The following is a 24,048-nucleotide window of genomic DNA, read 5'->3' on the forward strand; positions in this document are numbered from 1 at the left end:
TGGATTGCGGAGTATTTTATCATTATCTATACGATTTGCAGCTACTTTAACCCTTTGGTCTAGAGTCTCTAAATTGTTTTTTTATAAATTTTATTCCATATGTCCAGGTTGTTTGTCTATGTATTACAGCACCATTTTCTCTTTGTCTTGAGAAAGGTTCTTATATCATCACCTTCACTACTGGATGTATTTCGGTCAGTGGGCTTGTGGGATTTTATCTTTTCAGAAAATTATTTTTACTTTGGTTCAGTTTTAGACGACTTTGCAGCAAATTATAACGCATCTAGTGGGATTCGTTGCTGGAATTACGAATATAAATTCGATTCCAACCTTACTGACCATCAAGTAAACAAGAATATGATCGAAAATCTTCGAATTGAAGTTTTTTCTTTAATGGAGTTTGCCGCAACTTTAACTGGAAATGTACATAATTTGGTGGGTACTTATTTAGTTTCAGTCTTTATTTTGATTTTTATGATATTTCTTCTGTAATATTTTTGCATGTAGCTTTACTAGATGATGGACTACATTGAGTTTGTCAACACAGCACAATATTGTTTACTTGATTAAAAAAAATATTTGACATAGTCTGATAGTCATGTTAACGAGTAGTTCTTTAAAACTCTCAAGGTGATGGTAGAAGTCACTAAATGGATCCAATACTACTAGCATTCCTTCTAAAACCTAATGGTATAGGTTGTTTTAAACTCCTTGAGTTTCTGTTATAGTCTATATTTCCATTGTAAGAGTTTTGCTGTGGTATCTAATTAATTTAGCCTTGCAAACAGTCTTCTGTTAAGTACTTATAGGACTGTTTCGATTCACAGCCGGAATGTTCAGTTTTGCTCAACTCCCTTGAACATTCTTCGTGTGATCCTGGACTTACTGGTTCTATTGCAAGATGCCTATTTCAAATTTATCAGAGTTCAGCTGAAAAAACTGCCGCCTCTTTCAAGACTCTTGATGCGGTTCCGCGGCTGCTTAAAGTTGCTTGTATACAGGTCTGTGAATCCAGAAGGCCAGACTGTAATTATGCAGCATCTAGAGGATTTGGAAATCCTACTTCACAAGTAGTAGTGCAAAATTGGCATGCAAGCTTGGAAACATGTATGGAGCTCTTTGGGAAGTACTTCTCAGCCACAGAAGATGCAAGAAGTTTAATTTTGTGTAGCTCTAGTTGTATTGATTGCCTCTTTGAATTATTCTGGGAAGAAAATTTGAGAGATCGTGTGCTTGCTTATGTTCTTGACCTTATGAAGGTTTGTTCTTTCTACACATCTGTGATGTTTGTTTCTTTTTACTTGATATTTCATAAGATCCCTCGTTATTATTTCCTTTTCTGGACAGTGTGATTTATGGGGTGCTGTCATTATTGTGCAGATCATTCCCTTTGCAAATAAAGACCAAACTGCCGAGTTGTACTTATGCTCCAAGTATTTAGAAACATTTACCCATGTGAAGGAACGGGAGAGAAGCTGTTCAGAATTGTTGATCAATTTATTGCTTGGTTTGATGGATGTGCTCCAATTGAACAAAAGGGTATTATTTTGGATGTTTTTTAGTTATATAATTTCTTATTTATGGAAAGATTGATCCTAATTGGATCATTCTCTAATATGTTTGCTTTACTGTTTTCAGTATTATCAGGCTTTGTTTCGTGATTGTGAGTGCTTTTTACATATCTTATCCCTGTTGAATGGAAACCTCAAGGGGGAAAATAATGAGAAGCTGGCTTTAAGTGTTCTTGAAACTCTGACCTCCCTGCTTACAAACAATGATGCCTCAAAGGTATTCTGATTGTGGTGTGGTGTGTGTCACTTGCAATATGATATCCATGCTGCTAACTTTTTGGACGTGACAACTTGGGTCAAATCCCAAGTCTTTTCGAAAACTGGGTCAAGTCCCGAATTTCGAATTCAAAATACACCCGGCCCAAATGAAACAGTTTGGGTAATCAGCAAGCCCACCACATACCCTTAAAATGTCATATTTGTTGGTGCAATTGGTAGTTGTACTTGTGCTTATAAATTGTACTAAAGGCTCCACTCTTCTCGTTGTGGGATTGGAATGTTACAAACTTTGACACGTAAATTGCTGATGTGCTTTTCAAGCTTGAACTGATAACCCATAAGCCCAGATCGTACCTCTTTAATCATTATGTAATAATACCGACTGGTATCATGCCACACCTTCGAACCTCTACTATTATGCGATAATACCACCACAAGTAATAATTTGTAATTTTAATAAAGATTTAATTGAATATTAAAAATCTTATTAATATAGAATTTCATTTTATATTCGTTTTGTTTATACTCCCTCCGTCTCTCCCATTTCTTATCAAATGGGTTGGGCACGGAGGTTAAGAAATATGTATAAAGTAGTGGAAAAGAGGATGAAAAGTAGGTGAAGTTGTGGGACCCATTAATTTTCGATGTATAAAAACACAAATAGTGGAGTAAAAGTAGTGTGAAAAGGGGAGAAAAGTGGAGAAGTGGTGGGACCCATTGACTATTTTTAGTAAGTTTTGAAATGTAAAGAATTGGATGGGACACCCCAAAAAAGAAAGTGTAAAGAAATGGTTGGGACAGAGGGAGTACTATTTAAAGCCCTTAAGAGTTAAGACCCATAATGCTGACCAATAGATAATTCTGATATGTTTTTTTATTAGAAGTTATAGTTTGTAATTCTAACAAAGATCTAAATGAATATTATATGTATACTATTTAAAGCCCATAAAGCCTAACTAATGATTGACCAACCACAAGTTTAATGCTTGAGGTTTAATATTATTCTGTAATACAATATGTTATGGTATACCCATGTACATATATAAGGCCGAGGGCGTATTTGGTTCATTGTAAATGAACCCGGTTAAGGGAATATGACATGGAATTCCCCTTCATATTCTCATATTCATGAACATTACTACCTGCCCTTATATTGTTATTTTGTTTTGGTGTTGATTTGGAATAATGATCCCCTTCTATTCATTGCTGATAACTCTTCTATTGTTTTCTTTAAGGATGCATTTAGAGCTCTGGTAGGCAAGGGTTATCTTACTTTGCAGAGTTTGCTATTGGACTTTTGTCAACGGCGGCCTAGTCAAGGTCTTTTATATGCTTTGCTCGACATGCTTGTTGATGGAAAGTTTGATATGAAAACAAATTCCGTCATTAAGGTGATTTTGCAGTTACATTATGTCAACAGCTATTGGTTCTTTACCAGAATTGTTGTAGATCTTTCTGATAACCACATTTTCAAAGTTTGTACTTGTATAATAGTCTCACAAATTGTTCTTCCTTCTGTGTCTTTCTTTTCTACAACAGAATGAAGATGTGATCCTACTGTATCTGAGGGTTTTGCAGAAGGTTGGTAATGGTTTGCTGGAGCTCATTATTTTCACATATATCTTTATATCTTGCTTGTTTTAATTGGCTTACAGTGTTTAATTTTTTCTTTTTACATTTACACATTATCTGACAGAAATTCGCAACTAGATGCTATTCTGAGTCATTCCATTGTGTTATGTCAATGGCAGAGCAGTCATGCCTCACGCTATCATGGACTCGAATTGTTTCTTCAATTGCTCAAAGAGTCGATATCCAATCGAGCTTCATGTGTCAAAGCAGGAACACTTAACTTTCTTATTGATTGGTTTTCTCAAGAAGAAGATGACGGCATGATCCTGAGACTGGCACAACTCATTAAGATTACTGGTGGCCACAGTATATCTGGAAAGGATATACGTAAAATATTCACTCTTCTTCGTAGTGAGAAAGTAGGCATTGGGGAGCAGTACAGTTCACTATTATTGCCCAGCATTTTATCCATGCTGAATGAAAAAGGACCAACAGCTTTTTTTGATCTTAGTGGCAACAATTCTGTAAGTTCAATTTTCTGGGAAACGGCACTGAAGAATCACCTCTGCTGAATGTTTGGTTACACACATAAGTTATACCAAAGGGTTTGTGTTAACTGATGCTTGGGTCTTGAAAATAATGACCACAAAAAAGTGTTAATCTATACATTATAGCAACTCCAATATCGATGGTCAACTAGTGGAACTAGTGACACTAGGAAGTACATATTAATTAATCTTGATAATATGTCAGAGATGAATTCTTCAAGTGGCGCTTTTCCTCCGTTTTTAATCAGCTTCCTTTAGTTGGATATTGTCTTCTAGAATCTGGTGAAAAATGAAATTAATCCGACACAATCTTCAAAAGAACCCCCTGAAACTATAATATGCCTATGTTTAAGCTATTAATCATTCTCAATCTACTGAATTTCAGTGTGTATTCAGTCAAAAATAACTCATTTTCAATTAACTACTATGGAAGCATTAAAGATATTTCAATAATCGACCCAATTAAGTTTGTTCGCAACATAGTCTTCTATGATGCCCAAATGATTGATGTTAGTTGATTTGAAAAAGTTTTTACGAATAAAGCAAAAGTACATAAGCATGTTCTGTAACTTTGTTGAAAAGGCAAAAGCCTCTTGCAAATGGGCATAGCTAAATGAATACATATATTATATGTCTATATTGTTTTGAATGTTAATCCCAGAATATCATATGTCACTTTATATATGTATTTTTTCTTTTGTCTTCTTATTTTTGCAGGGGATAATAATTAAAACTCCTGTGCATTGGCCTTTATATAAGGGATTTTCATTTTCTTGTTGGCTTAGGGTAGAAAAATTCCCAAGTAATAGTACAATGGGGCTGTTCAGTTTTCTCACAGAAAATGGAAGAGGCTGTCTGGCTACTGTGACAAAAGGCAAGCTGCTTTATGAGGTTAGATTTTATTCTCTATACAATTATTTTTTCTACTCTTATTAGGGAATATTTGATGACCATTTTCTTCTGTTTATGCTCATATTCGGTTTTTCTACTCTTATTAGGGAATATTTGATGACCATCTTCTTTCGTTTATGCTCATATTCGGTGAATAAATGAACTGCCATAGTAATCGGCAACTGTAGGAAAATTGTAACATCCCACATCAGTTCGATAAAGAGTATTTGGGCCCTTTATACATCCCAAGCCCACAACTAGATGCATCCGGACCCAACAACCCATCATAGGTCGGCCCAAAAGTGCTAGCAAATTAGTATACATTAGTTATGTGCTACATTAGTTATGTGCTGGCCTTTATAAAGGGCACAAATACTCTTTATCTAAATGATGTGGGATTTTACAAAAATGAACCTGCTACTCTCAAATATGATTTTTTTTAGTGTAGAAATAATCCCTTTAATATGTAAAGGGAATATCATTGTAATATATTGAAGATAATTTGTTTTTGAAGTGCAAAACTAAAACTTGTTGGTTCGAGATAGTTTGCAAATATTGGATTTTAAAAATGATGAATAGTAGAATTTCTGTGGACGTGTGCAGTTTGTTGAACTAGTGGTAAGATCATTACTTCTCCACTCACAGATGCTAACGTATGCTGTTTGTTAAAAGCAAATTAAATTCAATTTTGTGACTTTGTTTTCTTTTGTTTTGCAGTCCGTAAACCAGAAACGAAAATCTGTTTCTCTGAATCTTAATCTCTTTACAAAAAAATGGCAGTTTCTCTGTTTAACCCATAGCATAGGGAGAGCCTTTTCAGGGGGTAGCCAAGTGAGGTGTTATGTTGATGGAGTCCTTGTATCATCAGAGAAATGCAGGTCATTAACATATTATCTTATTGTTTATAAGGGGTCGTTTGGTTCGCGGAGTGGTATTGGGTTGGAACGAGGAATCGGGCAAAGGTGGTATGGGTTTGAGATATCATATTTAATATCATGTGTTTTGTTGAGTGCTAAAATCAATATATATAATTAAAAAAACAAGTTATTGATTTGAATTAATTATAAATATTAATAAAATTATCATTATAATATATTTTTGCATCATTGATTTAATTTTGTATTAAACATTTATATTAAATTGCTTAAACAAAGATAAAACTACGAGAAATAAAGTTCATTCCCATACCACTCTCTCATACCCACCAACCTTCCTGGTATTGAAAACCCATATTCGGGGGTTTGGGTATGGGTTTCAATTTTTTTTTCAACCAAACACCAGGTATGGGTTTGGAATGAACGAAACCCATACCTGATTCCGAGACACCCTCAACCAAACGACCCCTAAGTATACTTTTTATCTTCTTTAATTTTATATGTGGAACTTTTCGCTGATCGACAAACCTTTATCTATTCAGCTATGCAAAAATTAATGACACTCTAACGAGTTCCTCAATTGGCACAAAGGTAGATCTGCATTCAAATGATGATGAAAATACCGTAGCCTGCATCAATGAGTCATCTCCTTTTTTGGGTCAAATCGGTCCAATATATATGTTCAACGAGCCACTTAGTCCTGAACAAGTGAAGGGAATGTATGTCTTAGGACCAAGTTATATGTACTCATTCCTTGACAATGAAAAGGCATTTCAATCAGATAATCCGGTGCCTGGAAGGATATTTGATGCTCGAGACGGCCTAGCATCAAAATTAACTTTTGGAATTAATGCCCAGGTTATTCTGTTTCCATCGAGTATGTGTGTGTGTGTGTATTGTGGTTAAGTTAACCAACTATTTTTTGTATGTTGTTCATGAAATGACCGTTGTTCTCATCCAATTTCCCAGGCTTGTAATGGTAGAACACTATTCAATGTTTCACCTATGATGGGACATGGCATAGTCAGGACATCATTTGAAGCAACTGTCATGTCTGGTACACAGTTATGTTCGCGGAAGTTGTTGCAGCAGATCATATATTGCGTTGGGGGAGTGTCTGTGTTTTTCCCTCTTTTTACTCGTTTTGAGTTGTATAAAATTGAAGAAAGTGAAGTAGTGGGACATAGTTTCTTAATTCCTACCAGAAAACAACGTCTAACTGCCGAATTTATCAAACTTATTGCTTCTGTCCTAGATGAAAATTTAGTTAACCAACAACAGATGCTTCATCTTTCTGGGTTTTCAATTCTGGGATTCTTGTTGCAGTCGGTTCCTCCCCAAAAACTTAATTTGGAAATGCTCTCAGCTCTAAAATATATGTACAACGTTGTTGCAAATTGTGGTAGGTGTCATAATATCTTTGCACATATAAAGATATATTGATCTAGATCAATTGTCAGTGTTTATAATATTTGACTTGAAGCTAAATTTTTTCTTTCATTTTTTTTTTAAATCCAGGTTTGTCTGAGATGCTTACAAAAGATGCCATCTCTAGTATATTTCTTAATCCCGTCATATGGGTCTACACAGTTTACAATGTGCAACGTGAAGTATACACGTTTCTCATCCAACAATTTGATAATGACCCAAGATTGCTTCAGAGTTTATGTCATCTTCCTCGTATTCTTGATATAATACGCCATTTTTACTCGGATGATCCAAAATTTCAATCTATTGTAGGAGTGGGAGGTAAACCCTTTCTTCATCCAATGACAAACCAGGTTGTTGGGAAAAGACCAAGTAAAGAAAAACACCATAGAATCCGTCTTCTTCTACTAAGTCTTGGTGAGATGAGTTTAAGGTAAATGTGTCCACCTGTAAGGTTGCTTCCTTGCTTTTTCTCTGACTTAGTTGTCTGCTATGCAATTACTGACAACCTGTATATGTGCAGGCAGAGCATTGCAGTAACAGATATAGATGCCCTCATAGCTTTTTTCGAGACTAGTCAAGATATGGGTTGTATTGAAGATGTTTTACATATGCTTATTCGTGCTGTTGACCAGAACCAATTATTTGCCTCATTTCTGGAACAAATCAATTTAATTGGTGGTTGTCACGTTTTCGTCAATCTTCTGGAGAGGTATGACCTCTGTTAACTGCTACTTGTCTTTGGAAGGGTTCTTGGAATTTAAAATATGTTTATAGTAAATTATGGCGTGTCTTGGTTGAGGTTGTTTAATGGTATGGGTAACTTAAAGTATAACGTGTCGGTGAATCTAGCATGAATATTACCTAGACCTAGATAGTTTCGAAATATTTGGTGAAACTATGCACGCGTAGATACCTCTCCACTCTATACATGTTAGGAAGAGGCACAATTTTGTTGTGTTGTGCAAGTATTTCTGCTTATTAGTTGAAGTGTTTAGTTATGTAGCAGTCTAGAGTAATAAAGGTTAGAACTGTAAGGTAGCTCAGCCAAAGCTAGTTGACTGATCCCTGTATAAAAACTAGGATTGTATTTATATATTACAACTAGTTTTCCATCCCGTGCAAAGCACGGGTATATTCTAGATTGTATATGATAATTTTATTATATCACATTTATTAAAATTTATTGATGAGATATTCCAGTTTTTGTCAAGTCAAATTAATGATTTATTTATTTTTCGTGTGAATTTAAGCATATATATATATATAGGGTCCTACTCCAATAGAAACCAAATTAGCCTAAAAACTAAAAACCAGTTTCTGGACATTTTTTTATCACTATTTTTAAATACAGAAATCATTAATTTGTACATAACATATCACTAATTTATATATGGCATATCTCGCGAATATAAACATATATATACACATATATGCAACGTATATGACCATCATCTTCACCCAAATCGTAATATTGGACATCTTACCGCCATTACCAAACGTTTCTATGACTTGCAACCATTGTCTATCATCACCAATAGTCACCTACACTTTCCATCATAACTTACAAAACTAACGACTACTTACCATCATCATACAACTTCTCTTGCGCCTTCCTACCATCAAGAACCTTCTTACGGATGAAATTAATCATCTATAATCGATTATCAATAATTTAGATAAGTAGATTTTCTCAATTTTGATAATAAAAATCGCTGTTTACATACTGCATAAAAACAGTGATTAGTGCAGTATAAATTAGTGATACCCGTAGTTATAAATAGTGGTAGGGAAACTGGTTTCTAGTTTTTATTTTAAGAGTGGTTTCTATTTGATCATGAGCCTATATATATATATATATATATATATATGTATGTATGTATGTATATATAGGGTAGTGATCAAATACAAATCACCTCTCAAATAAAAACTAAAAACCAATCTAACTTAGTGATAAACTCTTTAGAATTTAGTGGTATTCTCTCTAAGATTTAGTGATTTATGTTATAGACAGAGGCGGATACAAAAGGGGGGCTCAGGGGGCTTAAGCCCACCCCTGAGCCCATAGTAAATTCATATATTAGTTGAAAATTTTTAGGTTTTACAAGTCAGCCCACCCAACAAATTTCAGCCCAGTCCTTTATATGATTAGCCCAGCCCACTCTTCAAACAAAAAACCTAGCGTAATACACTTCCCCTTGCTGCTGCTTGTGAATTTAAACAGATTGTGCCCACTCTGTACCTCTTCGGACTTCACTACTGGCTACTGCGCTAGTCTGTTGCTCTTGACCAGGGGGATTCAAGCTTTGCACTTGCTTAAAAATGTGAAGGAGCTTCTCATGATTCGCAATCAATTAGACATGCATATTTATAATGTCAAAAGAGATCAAGAATTACCTTCTCGTGACATTGTATAAAAATAATTAGGGAATATTATGTATTTGAGATATTTAAGATTTTTTTAATTTTTTTTATAAATATTAGTGAAGCCCCCCCTTTGGTAAAATTCTGGATCCGCCACTGGTTATAGAAGTTGGTGAAAACGTCCAGAACCTGTTGAAAATCTCCAAATCTATTATAGTTTTCGATTCAGGTGGTGGTTGCGGTGGTCGAGACAATGGAGGTGAAGGTAGAGATGGAGGTAGTGGACATGAAAGGAGCTTTTAGCTCTCTTCGACAGTTTTTGGCAAAGATTTGGAATTGAAATCGACAGTAAATACTGGGCAGTTGGTACTGGAGGTAAGGAAGACCGAGGTGGAGGTGAGGACGAAGGTGAAGTGAAAGGGACGGTGGAGGTGGGTTGGATATGGTGGTGATATAAACAATGGAGGTGGTGGTTATGGAGGGCGTGGGCGGCATGGAGGTGGTGGGAGCGGCAGAATTTGATGGCGGTGAAGCTGCAGGAAGTGGGCTGGAGGGGGAGGCAGAGGCTTGGAGAAGGAGAAGGTGGGGTTGTTGGAGAATTTAGTGATATTCTCTTAGAAATTTAGTGATAGTTTTTAGTTTGTAGAATAAGGAGGTTTGTATTAGAGTAAGACTCTCTCTCTATATATATATAGGGTTGCACTCCACAGAGAACACTTTTTTTAAAAAAAAAACAGAACACTTTTAGTAGTAATTTTTGGAGCTAATTTATCATTCCCTTTTTTTTAACATGATCATTATTTTTGTTTCAGGGATTATGAGCCCATCAGATTGCTTGCCTTGCAGTTTATGGGAAAACTTTTGGTTGGTATTTATTCCCATAAAACAGCATTGAAATTCTTTAGCGCAACTACGGGAAGATCAAAATCTCTTTCAGACAGACATAGAAAGCTTGGTCTGCAGATGCTACCTATATTTTCTGTCATATCAGATAAGCTATTTAGGTTTCCTCAAACAAATAACCTTTGTACAGCATTATTTGATACTCTACTTGGTGGTGCTGGTCCCGAACAGGTATTCTGTGGGTGATGAATAATTTTTCCATTGTTTATCGAGATCTGCAAATCTGGTCATGATTCCTATATTTTTTCACAAGTTCAACAATTTCTCTCTCTTTGATGTCTATTGCGTACCTCTTACTTACACGCACATAAATCTATGTATCTATGCTATTTATTCAAGCCTTTTATCCTTGGGACAGACATTTTTTTTAATTTTGTTTTGTTTTCTCTGTATAGACATATTAATGAATTTTTATCTATTATTATGGTGGTAATTTCTATGATACTTAATGAAACACTTTTGTTTTAAATAGAGTTTTTTTTTTGGCTAAGTGTATAGAGTAATTTTGCTTACAAATATGTGGAAAATTTGTGAATAAATGTTATGTCAACTTTAAGTAGTTGTCATGTGTCTCAACCTACCCCTGTTTTAGCAGAAGGTGATATGATTAAACACTGAGATAATATTATGGGTATTTTGCTAGGTGTAAAAAATCGAACCCTTGACCTTTATAACTTATTTTACTTTAGATTTGGATTAATATTTATATATTGTTATTTTGTTAGTTGCAAAAAACTCCAACCTTTGACTTGTGGTAGTTTTTGATACGAGATCTCTTTCACGCTTATTATATAAGGATGTAATATAAATGTATATATATAATGTTTAGAAATAATCATCATCGCGTACGAGGTGAATGAGTTTCTGTGCACTTATTTTGGCAGGTTTTGGATAAACAAGATCAGTTTGAGAAGCAGAGAGGCAGGTTGAAAAAACCACAGATCTTTCTTCCTCAAATCTTGCCTCTCATATTCAGATTCTTTTCAGGCTGCAAGTCTGTAACCAAAAGAATAAATATCATTAAAGATATACTTGACATTCTTGATACCAGTTCTTCAAATGTCGAAGCTTTTTTGGTAAAGAAATTTATTCCTATTTGGTGCACTTGGAGCTAAAAATCTTTTTTATATTTCTCTTGTATATCTCAATTTAATTTTTATCTTCCACATCAGGATTATGGATGGAATGCATGGTTAGCAGCTTCAGTGAAGTTTGATGTGCTAAAAAATTATAAAAGGGAGTCACAAGTTCAAGTAGTCAGTGAAATGAGTGAGCAAACTCTTTTCAGGAAGCTCTTTTGTGTCGTCCTTCGTCATTGTATGCAGTCTATTAAAGGGGGGTGGCAACATTTAGAAGAGACAGCAATTTTTTTACTTATGCATCGTGAACAAGTATGCTCAACTTGTATACTTTAGACATATACTTGCATTAAGACACTTTATAGTTTATGTAGTTCATGTTTCCTTTTTAACAGGATGGCATTTCATATCAGTACCTCCTCCGTGATATATATGAGGATTTAGTTCAGAGGTTGGTAGAATTATCTTCTGAGGAGAACATTTTTTTTGCGCAACCATGTCGGGACAACATCCTGTACCTCTTGAAACTGGTTGATGATTTGCTGATCTCTGAAATTGATGCTAAGCTTCCGGTATATATGTTTTTTACTCACACATTGTACCTTCTTGCTTTAGCATTTGTTGGTGGGCAAACTTGTTTTCTGTCGGTCTATTAGTCTTACGCATATCATTGTCGCTAGCAGAAATGTACTAGCGGGATAGAATTACAAATTCACAATACATATTACATGTCAGCACATTGCACACCTGGTCTTACCGCCACACATTTGTGCTGTTCAGCTTGTCTCTCATTGCAAAAAAAAAAGAGAAGAAAAAACAACCAAGTAATGCTGCATGATTGGAGTCTATAAAATAATATTACCTATTAGATCAGGCTTCAGCAGAGAAGTTGTGATTCACTGCAGTGAATTTATTTTAGAAGTTTCCATAAGGTCAATCTGTTTTAGGAAATTTTATCCTCATCACTTCTTTGCTCGAAATTCAGATCTAGTTATGAATAAGGTGGGGTTGAAAAAGGTGGGGTGACTAAATGAAACTTAGAGCTGTCAGCTAGACATACTGATTTTATTGGCATAAATATATATCACTATGATGAGCGTGGATTATTTGTAAATTTCTTTCTTTTTGGTTTGTTATATCTTATTTGAGCATAATGTGGGAATATCTTATTGTTAATATATATATGAAGCGCCACAATATCGTTATTTGATAGTTTTTTTATATATTTGTTTAATGCGTGGTCGATGTCCAGTCCCCTAGTCTATTTTGTTTCTTAATTGTTGTACTAGCTGGGGTCTATGACATAATCTATGTAATCTGTCCATGAGCGTGGTACGATTCAGTGTGGTTTTGACCTAAAACTGAACTGTGACCAATAATATGCGGTTTCTAAATTTAAGAACCAAAACCCAACCAAACACCATCGGTGTGATTCGGTTTTAACAGTTGCGTATCGAATTACAAAGCTAGCCTTTATACATCCTACAAAATTTATATTATATATAGTATGTTTCAATATTCACCTAAGCATGTAAAAACTATTTTCCATGCAACAGTAACAAATACAAAGTGAAAGGAACAATGAATAATACTACTAGTGTTCTATTTTACACTACTCAGAATCTGATTTGAAGTGCTGTTTATAAACACCTGTTAATGGAACTGCAACCATATATATGAACTTAATTATGTATAACTTGGCTTGAAAAAGAGGCTGTTTTGCTAATATATATGAACTTAATTATGTTGCATTGTAATGTCAAGATAATATACTGCCTTGTTGCTGATGTATGATTGAGAATTTATAGTCTTCCAACTGAATTGAGGCCTGCATACCACAATATGACGAAATTATACTTATATTTACTTTAAGTCTTGAACACTAATATAACAAATAGTGAAAAAGCACATGTTCGTGTTAGAAGAATTATACTTCTTATTCGATTCCAAATTTGTAAGATTGATGGTTGAGACTGAAACCTTGCATAAGATATCCAACTAGATGTAGGAAGCAAGTTCAACTCCTGCTTCTTTTTAATTTTTCTTCACTGCGTGTAGTTTCCTGCTGGCTTGGCCGAATTTTCGACAGACTCCCTAGAATTAGATAGTCACATGGATCTGGGTTCTGCTTTGTATGAGGCTTTAAATGGAGAATATGATGACCAACAAGGCAGGTATTGCCAACGCATTTTCCTATTTTATATTATAAAGGCATCTTTTTCAACGTCATTCTCTTGTCTATAGTTTGTCCTGATCCTGTTCTTCTGATTGTGTAGTTTGCAGTGTTTATAATTTCAAAAGTGCTGTATTAATTTCGTTAAATGATGTGTTTTCTGTGAGTACCAAATTATCTGTTGGTGTCGACTGACATGATATAGGTTCTTCTTTCCCAATGTGATTATTCTGTTGATGTTCCTGGAAAATTTAGAGTATACAAGTGTAAGTCGATTAGAAGAGCCCTCATCTATTGCACCTCTGATCACGGAAAGTTTATTGCAGTCTGCAATCATGCTAGTAATCATTGTGATGGACCCTGGATATTTGCCTCCCTAGTGTATTCTAGATAGGCTACAGCCCTTATCCTCACAGGTCTAAGAAAGTCCACTTCAGAAATAATCATAGTCCATAGTTCCTTGCAAGAGATATAAATCCGAACGGCAGTCCCATTGAAAATAAGAGTGCTTCAATATTTTCCATCATACATTTGTTGGAAAGTAATTAAATTTTGCAAGGACAAATTGTCCTTTTTTTTTGCTTTTGTTTTTGCTAATCAAAAGATGTCATGTACATGAATGTAGTTAAAAGGAATTGGAAGGTATTTAGTCAGAGATGAAAAGGGGAAAGAAATATCACATTTATATAATCAGTATTCAGTACCCTAGGGAAGAATCCATCTAGTAAAATCGAGTTATGATGAAAGCATCTTTTGAAAAGATCATCTCATGAAAATTGTAATCACAATCTAGCATTTGGTAGGAAAAGGTTGTTTTTATTTTGTCCTCTCACTCAAGTTAATTTTTTCCTGCACTACCTAGTACTAGTATCATTTCTTGGAGCTTGTTTTTCTTAGCAGGATGAAACATATGAATATTGGTAATTTGGTATATACTTCTACATGTATATATACTTTATAAATGAGAGAACTCTTGTAAGCGAAGGTTATCATAAAATATATTGTTATTATACAGAAAGCCTCTATATAAAGGCTTGTTGGATAGATTATGTAACTTTACAAGATATTACAAGAATTCTTAATAATAAATTAATGATACAAAGCTAAACTTTCTCATAATAAGTACTTGTGAGAAATATCTTGGCAAGAATTTTGTAAGGATATCATCAATTTATTTTTCAAGCATGCCTTTAAATTTTTTTAAACAACTCATGCTGCATTGTAATATTTTATAACAATTCGTGATCTAATGTATCTGTTTAGTAATGCTATGGGACATGCCACTTCTGAAAATAATATGATTGAGGAAGAGCGGTGGACAATATATGACAAGCTTTGGATAATTATTAGAGAGATGCATGGCAAAGGGTCAAGAAAGTTACGAAAATTATCTTCAGGTGTCGGAGCATCATTTGGCCAGAGAGCGCGTGGTTTGGTAGAATCCCTAAATATTCCTGCTGCCGAGATGGCTTCAGCCGTTGTGTCAGGAGGAATTAGCAATGCTCTGGTTGGAAAAACAAATAAACCAGTAGATAAAGCCATGCTATTAAGGGGGGAAAATTGCCCAAGAATCACATACCGATTACTGGTCTTATATCTGTGCGAATCTTCTCTAGCAAGATGTTCTCAATGTGTACAGCTGGTTATTCCTCTTCTGCCCAATCTTCTGACGGTCATTGATGAGCAGAGTAAAAGCAGACTGCAACTTTTCATTTGGTACTATCAGCAAATAACCTTAGTTGACTTTATAAAGTTCAATTTTTTCTGCATTTTTTACTAACTTTTTTCCATAATCTCCTTGATCCTACATTACTTTTGCATTGAAGTGTAGGTCATTGCTAATTATCAGGAAAAAATATGGGATGCTCGATGCTGGGGCTCGGCTTTATAAAATTTCACACCTACTTCAAGAAACGATTAAATATGGGAGATCTTTGCTAGTCACCACTCTCTCTGGCAGAGATGATTTATCAGATTTAAGCAGTGATCTAGGAGACAGTGGAGCAATTTATAATCTTATCCAGAAGGATCGAGTGCTTGCCGCGGTTTGTGCCAATTTTCTTTGAATTATATCAATTATCGTTTTATGTATATGCCCGAAAATCAGTCTCGGTCTACGTTTTGTAGTTTCGATAAGACAGGTAATATTCAGAAATAATCAAAAAACAAAGAAAGGAAACATGATATTTAAGATTATAGAACAGTCCGAAATTTGTAAATGGTGCAAATTATGTTTGCTTTTCTCTGATCTAAAGAAGCTTTACCCCTGAAGTTCAACATCCCGTTTGGATGTGGCAGTCTTCATCTCGGATCTTGGTTCCAGTAACAAGACCGGTGATGGGGGATTAATTTTTCCTCTAAGAGCTCATCATGGTATAATACTATAATAGGCGATGGCATGCCTTGTTATGAATTGCAACAGGAGCTCAATTACTAGGACACTACAGAATTAGTATTTGTTACCGCCCCTGTCATTCTGACCAACATATGCTGACTAGTAACAGTATAGAACGGATACTTGTCATTCGATGTAGTTAGGCTTATATCTTGTATCTTATGTCCCATACTCATGCTGTTTTATATAATATTTATTTTGTAGAGGTGAGAATCTTAAAATTTTGCAATTTAAAACTACTCCCTCCGTCCCAGTCAATTGTATACGTTTCTTTTTCACTGCTCGACACGCTTTTTAAGGCTCTTATAAAACATAGTTCTACAACTTATTTTTAAGATTTTCTTTTTTTGTATAAAAGTATAAATGTTATATTTTTATACAAAAAAAGAAAATCTTAAAAATAATTTACAGAACTATACTATATTGAAGCATTAAAGTCCGTGCCGCGCCCCCGTCCCCCAATGTATACTATTGACTGGGACGGAGGGAGTAATACCTTTAATATTGATGCTATAAATTTCCATATAACTCCTTATCTCTTAGTGGTAAGAGACTATAGGTATTGATGTCAGAGAATAAGGCACATAGTAGCTAACTATAATTGATGCATTTGCCCCTGCATTAATGTGTCAATATTTATTCATGAGTCTGATGATGATTTTGTTCTGAAATTGTTAGGGTAAGTACAATAAATCATTACTTTAATCTTTAACTATACTCCTCAGTCCTCAATGCCAGACAAGAATTAAGAAGGAAATAAAGATTAGAACCTTTGGAGGGAGCAGCTCCTTTCATTACTTTACTACCATAAACTAGAATAGTCTTAGATAGTGCACTTATCTAATTTGATATAGTTTCATAGCATATTACTAATAGCTGTTCCTATATAACAGATTCAAACCTTTGCAAATTAATTTTTAATTCCTTCCTCCGCATTACTCCTTTTCTTATAGAAATGAACATCTATTCTGCAATTTTTTTGCAAGGCTTGGAGAACATCTACAATTTTGGTCTGTAAAGTGACACGAATTTTTTATCAGGTACTGTCTAGTTTGACCGGCAGGATTATAATGTTATCGTCTCTCAGAATTGTGCGACTTCTGCCTCTTACAAAGACATATATGGATGATCATATTTATTTCTACCATCCTTAATAATATATGCAGTTGTGTGTGTCCAGTTAATTAAATAAACTAATAGTCTTGGATATACTAAAAGCAAAAAATTCTAAATAGAGTAATATGATTTGCAATAATTTATTAAAATCATGTCTCCAGTCCTTTCTGTATGTCAGGAATTTCATAACTTATGTCAGGTGCAACCTTTACAAAGTGATGTACTGGACTCGCTTGAAACACTTGGGCTTCTCAAGCTGACATTCTCACTTCCGGTTCGTCAGATCGCTTAGCCCCGTTTATCTTCGGCGCAAGAGCGCTCAATCAGTGAGCCATTACGCACTCTTCAAGGGTGGTTGCTTCTAGGCAAATCTCCGTGGCTATCTTTGCACCCCAACCTCCTTTACCACTGAGTTGTCATTTAGGGGACTTAGCTGGTGTCTACCACTGAGTTGTCATTTAGGGGCCTTAGCTGGTGTCCAGGCTGTTTCCCTCTCGACGATGAAGCTTATCCCCCATCGTCTCACTGGTCGATCTTGACCTTATTTTGAGGTCGTATCTAGTATTAGATTTTGCCTCGATTCGGTACCGCTCTCACGGCCCGCACTGAAACAGTGCTTTGCCCCTAGATGTCCAGTCAACTGCTGATGTAACAGCAAAAATAAAATCAAATTGTTTTCCTAAGAAAATAAGGATGGTGCACCTCTTGAGTAAATTTGCAGTATTCTTACTTGATTGTCTTTCTCCTTTAGATGTAATGACCTCCCACTCCTATTATTAGTAATCTCCCCTAGATCTCAAAAAAATATTTACCCTGACACGTGATGTCTTTTGATATTCAGTTGTTACGTCTGTGTCTTTTTATTAACTTGTATACTTCTATTCAAAGGTTTCCGATGAAGTAAAATATGTGAAGACTTCAAAAACTGATCAAGCCAGACAGTTGCATGAGCTCCGCACAAGAATCAATGAAAATATGTTATCTGATGTAAGCCATACAAAATCTTTCGAAGATGAGATGCAGAATAGTTTAAATAAAGCTCTTGCTTCAGATAATAGTAGAAGAGATTCCTTTCAGCTAGCTTATGATGAAGAGCAACAAATCGTTTCTGTAAGTAAATTTCTTTATATTACATTATAACAGTCATGGTTTGCAAATTTCTTAAATACTTTTATGTAATTTTGTATCTATGTTTAGCTATAAAAGGAAATTCAGTTTAATATTGATTGCCTGATAATTAAACTATGACAGGACAAATGGATGCACACACTTCGTACTTTAATTGATGAGAGGGGTCCATGGTCCGCTATGCCCTTTCCAAATAGCAGCATACTACACTGGAAACTTGACAAGACAGAGGATGCATGGCGGCGTAGGCAAAAGTTGAGGCAGAATTATTATTTTGATAAAAAGCTTTGCTATCCCCACTCCAGTATACCAAGCACTGAGGGAACTGATCGTGTTGATGAAAGCAAATTTGGTATCGGATCACATATTCCCGAGAAAATGAAGCAGTTTCTACTGAAAGGAATTCGTCAAATAACCGAGGAAGGGCCATCTGAAACAATTGAAAACGAATCTGAATCTTTTTTGCTGAAAGCATCTGCTTCTGAGGATCATTTAGATGAAAGACATTTTGAGGCACATATAGACAGCAGCAATCTGAAGGATTATGCTTTTGGCAAAAAAGAGCCTTCCTTACGAGCAACAGAGGCAGAACCTAGTAAGGTATGCCTAGACATTTTTGTTGGTATGTGTATTAAGTGACGAGACTGCATTTCTAAACAGGATTAGTTTTCAGGTTTTAATGTCTGTACCCTCTGTGCTTATAACTCCAAGGAGAAAATTAGCTGGTAATCTGGCAGTAATGAAAAATTTCTTGCATTTTTTTGGCGAGTTTTTAGTGGAAGGGACAGGAGGGTCATCTATTTTCGAGAATTTGAACACATCAGAAAATTTTTGTGCGAACAAGCCTGACCAGATGAGGGTAAAACGAAAGTTTCTTATTAGTTTAGATATGGATTCTGAGAGAGGCAATGACATTAATAGTCTGAATGCCACTCATGGCAGTGGTCTTGAGAAACAGGCCAAAACTATAAAGCGTCACAGAAGATGGAACGTTTCCAAGGTAGTCTTCATAATATGTAAGTCAGTTTGCCTAAAATATTATGTCATATTTTGTGACTCAAGTATAATTGTATTTTCTCCCATCATAGATAAAGGCTGTACACTGGACTCGGTATTTGCTTAGATACAGCGCAATAGAGATTTTCTTCGACAATCCGGTTGCTCCTGTTTTTTTAAACTTTGCATCAAAGAAGGATGCAAAAGATATTGGAACCTTGATAGTTGCCACAAGGAATGAATCTATGTTTCCAAAAGGGTATAAAGATAAGAATAGAGTAATATCCTTTGTTGATAGACGTGTAGCAATGGATATGGCAGAAACTTATAGTGAGAGCTGGAGGAGAAGGGATATTACCAATTTTGAGTATTTAATGAGGCTCAATACCCTTGCTGGAAGGACTTACAATGACTTGACTCAGTATCCTGTTTTTCCATGGGTACTTGCTGACTATTCCTCTGACAGTCTTGATTTCAGCAAGTCATCAACTTTTCGGGATCTTACAAAACCTGTTGGGGCACTGGATCCAAAACGGTTTCGGGTCTGTTTCCTTTTTTGGTTCTTCTGTTTATGAAGTGATAAAATCTTCCTCCATATAATGCCTAAAATTTTAGTGTTGACTGTTTATCTTTACAGGTTTTCGAGGACAGATATCATAGCTTTTCTGATCCTGATATTCCCAAGTAAGTGTCCACTATATTCTGTAGCTAACATGGATTTGGTTACTGATCAGCTATTTTACTGAATTAGGTTTTCTTGTTTGCAGTTTCTATTATGGATCTCACTACTCCAGCATGGGGATTGTGTTATTTTATCTTCTTCGGTTGGAGCCGTTTACATCTCTTAACCGCAGTTTGCAGGTATTTTCAGTATATCACTCTCCTTACCTACAAATGAACTTTGTTATATTTGTGGATTTTGTACTGGATAAACATGCAATATAATAGACTTTGCATCTAGTTTTATCAATTCCATGAGATCCTATATTGCTGTATAGAGGTAGACGCGACCTCTAAAATGTTAAGTATTTTGCCAAATTTTCTTTATTTCTTTCTTTTGCACATAATTTGTTATTAACTTGGTACCTTTCTCACTGACTGTCAATCATACTATGCTCGTATATTCCATTGGCCAGGGCGGGAAATTTGACCATGCGGACCGCCTTTTTCAAAGCATTGAAGCGACTTATAGGAACTGCCTCTCTAATACAAGCGATGTGAAAGAGTTGGTTCCTGAATTCTTTTATATGCCTGAATTTCTTCTCAATTTGAACTCTTATCATTTTGGAGTGAAGCAAGACGGCAAACCATTATCAGATGTTTGCCTCCCTCCTTGGGCCAAGGTATATGATGCAAATATGTACTGCTATCTACCATGCAAAACATTTTCGTTTTGTGTAATCATTTAATTTCAAACTGATTGAAGATACATGATCCATATGAAACTTGCACCTTGTTTTGGACAGAGATGAGTTTCCATTATGACAAATATGTTATTTGTAAAGTGGCTTCAATTGAAATGTTTAAGTACATACAAGTCCCCCATTAGAACACTTGGATTGAACTGAAATATGTACTACTTAGAGGTACCTATAACATCCCAAGCTCACAACCAGTTCGAGGTACCTATAACATCCAAACTCACAACCAGTTCGGTCCAAAAGTGCTACCGAATTGGTATACATTAGTTGTTGTGGGATGTTACAAACACCCCCTCTTTGATATTAAAATTTAATTACAACTTTTAATATCTTGACTTTGATAGTATTGTATTATATAGAGGATTCCTGTATTGTAGTTGTGCAATAAAAACCCAGCTTTCAAGGAAATAGTTTGAACTTAGCTTATGAAATTATATTTTGAATCTTGTTGAGATTACTTCAAACGGAACTAACGACAGAGACAGTTCCTTGGAGAAACTTGTGAGGATTAAATTTAAGGACCCGAGTAGTGCACAGGATGACTGCAATTGATTTACCCTTAAGACATCACAAAATTTATATAAAATCCTCCGTTTTGGATTTTGTCCCAAGATGACTTTTTTGACTTTCTAGGGTGTTGTAGGAAGTTTTATTTTTTAAAGCATCTCACAAGGGCTGGATAGCTGTAAGGATATAAAGATGAATTTGATTTTTTTTTTTTTTTTTTTTTTGCTATTGATAGTTCTTAGTTTCTTAACTTGAAGATGATTTTTTTCCTTAATTATTCTCTATGGCACAAACTTTGAATATTAAGTTTCATCTTGCAATGAAGTGTTAAGATAAAAGTTGATGCTGGTTTTGTATACATGATAATCACAGGGCTCGCCTGAAGAGTTTATAAGCAAAAATCGAGAGGCCCTTGAAAGTGAATATGTTAGCTCACATCTTCATCACTGGATTGATCTAGTATTTGGTTACAAGCAGCGTGGAAAAGCAGCTGTAGAGGTATGCAAAACCTGGAAATTGTAAAATTTCTTTGTTAGCTGATTCTGTTTCTAACTTTATTATCATTCTTGATTCATTGAATCATAGGCTGCAAATATATTCTACTATTTAACTTATGAAGGAACCGTTGATCTGGACACAGTGGAGGATGAGTTGCAACGATTAGCTATAGAAGATCAAATTGCGAATTTTGGTCAAACTCCAATACAAATATTCCGCAAAAAGCACCCAAGAAGAGGGCCACCGATTCCAATTGCTCACCCTTTACGCTTTGCCCCTGGTTCTATTAATTTGACTTCCATTGTGTCAAGTAGAAGTGATACAACATCAGCTGTTGTGCATGTTGATGTCCTTGACTCTAACCTTCTTCTCGTGAACCAGGGCCTAATCATGTCTGTCAAGATATGGTTAACACCCCAACTGCAATCAGCTGGGAACTTCACTCTCTCTGGCACACAGGTATAATTCTTAATACCGGGCAGGGATCAAGAATTTTACCAAAGTAGTTTTCGAATTATTTCGTACTGATGATTTGAACTTATTTAGGATCCCATATTCAGAATCGGTTCAGATATCCTCTCTTCTCGTAAAATTGGTAGCCCTTTGGCTGAATATATTGAACTGGGAGCACAATGCTTTGCGACCTTGCAGACGATACCTGAAAATTTTCTAATTACATGCGGGAACTGGGAAAATAGCTTTCAGGTCATATCTCTATTTGATGGAAGGATGGTGCAAAGCATTAGACAACATAAAGATGTTGTAAGCTGTGTTGCAGGTAATAAAGATATAATAAGATACCGGTAGCAAATTTTTGAGCAAGTTCATATTCTAGTTGGCACAGTAGAATTATGAATCCATACTTCCTTGTGTCGTTTTATTTGAGCATATAAAATTGCATTCTCAAACATGATCCATTATTTAAGTATATGAATGCATTGCGCATACTTTCTGATTGGAGTTGATGTTTCAGTGACTTCTAATGGAAGCATCCTTGCTACTGGGAGTTACGATACGACGGTTATGGTTTGGGATGTTGTTCGGGCAAGGACACCGGAAAGGAGAATTCAACGCAAAGACCATGTCATTGCTGGAACGCCCTTTCACATTTTGTGCGGGCATGATGATGTGATCACTTGCTTATATGTAAGTTCAGAACTTGACGCTGTCATAAGTGGATCTAAAGACGGAACATGTATTGTCCATACCCTGAGAGATGGACGATATGTAAGATCTCTTCGGCATCCTTCTGGTATCCCAGTGTCAAAGCTCGTCGCTTCTCATCATGGACGGATAGTATTTTACGCTGATGAGGATCTCAGTCTACACCTGTATTCTATTAACGGAAAGCAGCTAGCTACAGCTGAATGCAATGGCCGACTACATTGCATCAAACTGAGTAGTTGCGGAGAGTTTATGCTTAGTGCAGGAGACCAGGGGCAGATTGTGGTACGCTCTATGAAGTCACTGGAGGTTATTCAAAGGTATAATGGTGTCGGAAAGGTAATAACTGCGTTAACTGTGACACCGGAGGAATGTTTCTTGGCTGGTACCAATGACGGAACCCTCCTGGTGTACTCGATGCAAAATGCGCAACACTACAGGGGTAGTGTCCATCGGAATCAGAAATTTGGATGTTAAGTTTAAGTACCACACTCGCAGGTGCTTCAACAGTGGCAGATCACTGATTTTACAAATGCTACTAGGCAGAATCTTCTGAAAACAAAAGGTTGTTTTACTCCGACAGGATTTCACGGATGCTCCATAGACAGAATCTTCTGAAAATAAATAGTTGTTTTACACAACGGGATAAATGAGTTGCTGCCGGTAAGATGTGTACTATCAGCTATTTCGTTTCGTGGCTGGAAGTCCGACTATATAAATCATATAGTAGTACTAATATTTTGCAGAAACTAAAGAAATAACAGTTTTGAATATAAATTAGTTCTAAAAAATTATTTAGAGAAATTTGAAATATCTTTTTCAATTAAAGTATGGTGGTGATCATCTAATAACTAACATAAATGTTTGCAATGTTTGGTCCTTAACAGTTTGGACCCCAATGCTTTAAATAAATTCTGGTGAGAGGATTATTCGGTTTCAAGAGTGTGGACTAAAAACTATTAATAATTCTTAATAATTGTTAGATTTGTCATTGCTCTGTTTAATACCTAAAGATTAATTTGATCGGATGATAACGTTGGCACCGGAACCAAAAATAATAATATTATTTGAGGGAGGGTTGTTTATCAAATTATTTCATTCAATATATTTACTTTTTTTTTTTTGTCAGGTTTCAATATATTTACTTTATGCATAAAACAAATCAAACACTATAATTTATGCATACTGTAAATGGTAAGC

General features: G+C 35.4%; 1 protein-coding gene across 7 annotated transcripts in view; it reads left to right on the top strand.

Annotated features, from left to right (window-relative positions):
* LOC108222014 (BEACH domain-containing protein B) overlaps positions 1-23,676 on the top strand; it is a 34,717-nt gene extending 11,041 nt beyond the window's left edge. For 4 of the 7 annotated variants that reach the window (XM_017395890.2, XM_017395887.2, XM_017395889.2 and 1 more), the window contains 32 exons: positions 108-435; positions 828-1,259; positions 1,381-1,539; positions 1,639-1,788; positions 3,026-3,181; positions 3,330-3,371; positions 3,542-3,886; positions 4,628-4,801; positions 5,519-5,679; positions 6,219-6,534; positions 6,646-7,078; positions 7,195-7,537; positions 7,628-7,816; positions 10,281-10,542; positions 11,256-11,447; positions 11,544-11,762; positions 11,846-12,022; positions 13,509-13,624; positions 14,887-15,339; positions 15,455-15,668; positions 17,005-17,058; positions 18,023-18,244; positions 18,386-18,862; positions 18,936-19,262; positions 19,351-19,800; positions 19,896-19,942; positions 20,026-20,119; positions 20,395-20,601; positions 21,559-21,684; positions 21,772-22,143; positions 22,231-22,462; positions 22,658-23,676. In XM_017395890.2, coding sequence (XP_017251379.1) covers positions 108-435; positions 828-1,259; positions 1,381-1,539; positions 1,639-1,788; positions 3,026-3,181; positions 3,330-3,371; positions 3,542-3,886; positions 4,628-4,801; positions 5,519-5,679; positions 6,219-6,534; positions 6,646-7,078; positions 7,195-7,537; positions 7,628-7,816; positions 10,281-10,542; positions 11,256-11,447; positions 11,544-11,762; positions 11,846-12,022; positions 13,509-13,624; positions 14,887-15,339; positions 15,455-15,668; positions 17,005-17,058; positions 18,023-18,244; positions 18,386-18,862; positions 18,936-19,262; positions 19,351-19,800; positions 19,896-19,942; positions 20,026-20,119; positions 20,395-20,601; positions 21,559-21,684; positions 21,772-22,143; positions 22,231-22,462; positions 22,658-23,325 — 8,137 coding nt within the window. In that variant the 3' untranslated portion in view covers positions 23,326-23,676. Of the gene's footprint in view, positions 1-107; positions 436-827; positions 1,260-1,380; positions 1,540-1,638; positions 1,789-3,025; positions 3,182-3,329; positions 3,372-3,541; positions 3,887-4,627; positions 4,802-5,518; positions 5,680-6,218; positions 6,535-6,645; positions 7,079-7,194; positions 7,538-7,627; positions 7,817-10,280; positions 10,543-11,255; positions 11,448-11,543; positions 11,763-11,845; positions 12,023-13,508; positions 13,625-14,886; positions 15,340-15,454; positions 15,669-17,004; positions 17,059-18,022; positions 18,245-18,385; positions 18,863-18,935; positions 19,263-19,350; positions 19,801-19,895; positions 19,943-20,025; positions 20,120-20,394; positions 20,602-21,558; positions 21,685-21,771; positions 22,144-22,230; positions 22,463-22,657 lie in introns of those variants that run through there. The other 3 variants (XM_017395891.2, XM_017395892.2, XM_017395893.2) reach the window with 3 other exon arrangements.
* The last annotated feature ends 372 nt before the right edge of the window (positions 23,677-24,048 follow it).

The sequence above is a fragment of the Daucus carota genome, chromosome 5 (assembly GCF_001625215.2).
Source record: "Daucus carota subsp. sativus chromosome 5, DH1 v3.0, whole genome shotgun sequence".
In the NCBI taxonomy this organism is placed as follows: Eukaryota; Viridiplantae; Streptophyta; class Magnoliopsida; order Apiales; family Apiaceae; genus Daucus; species Daucus carota.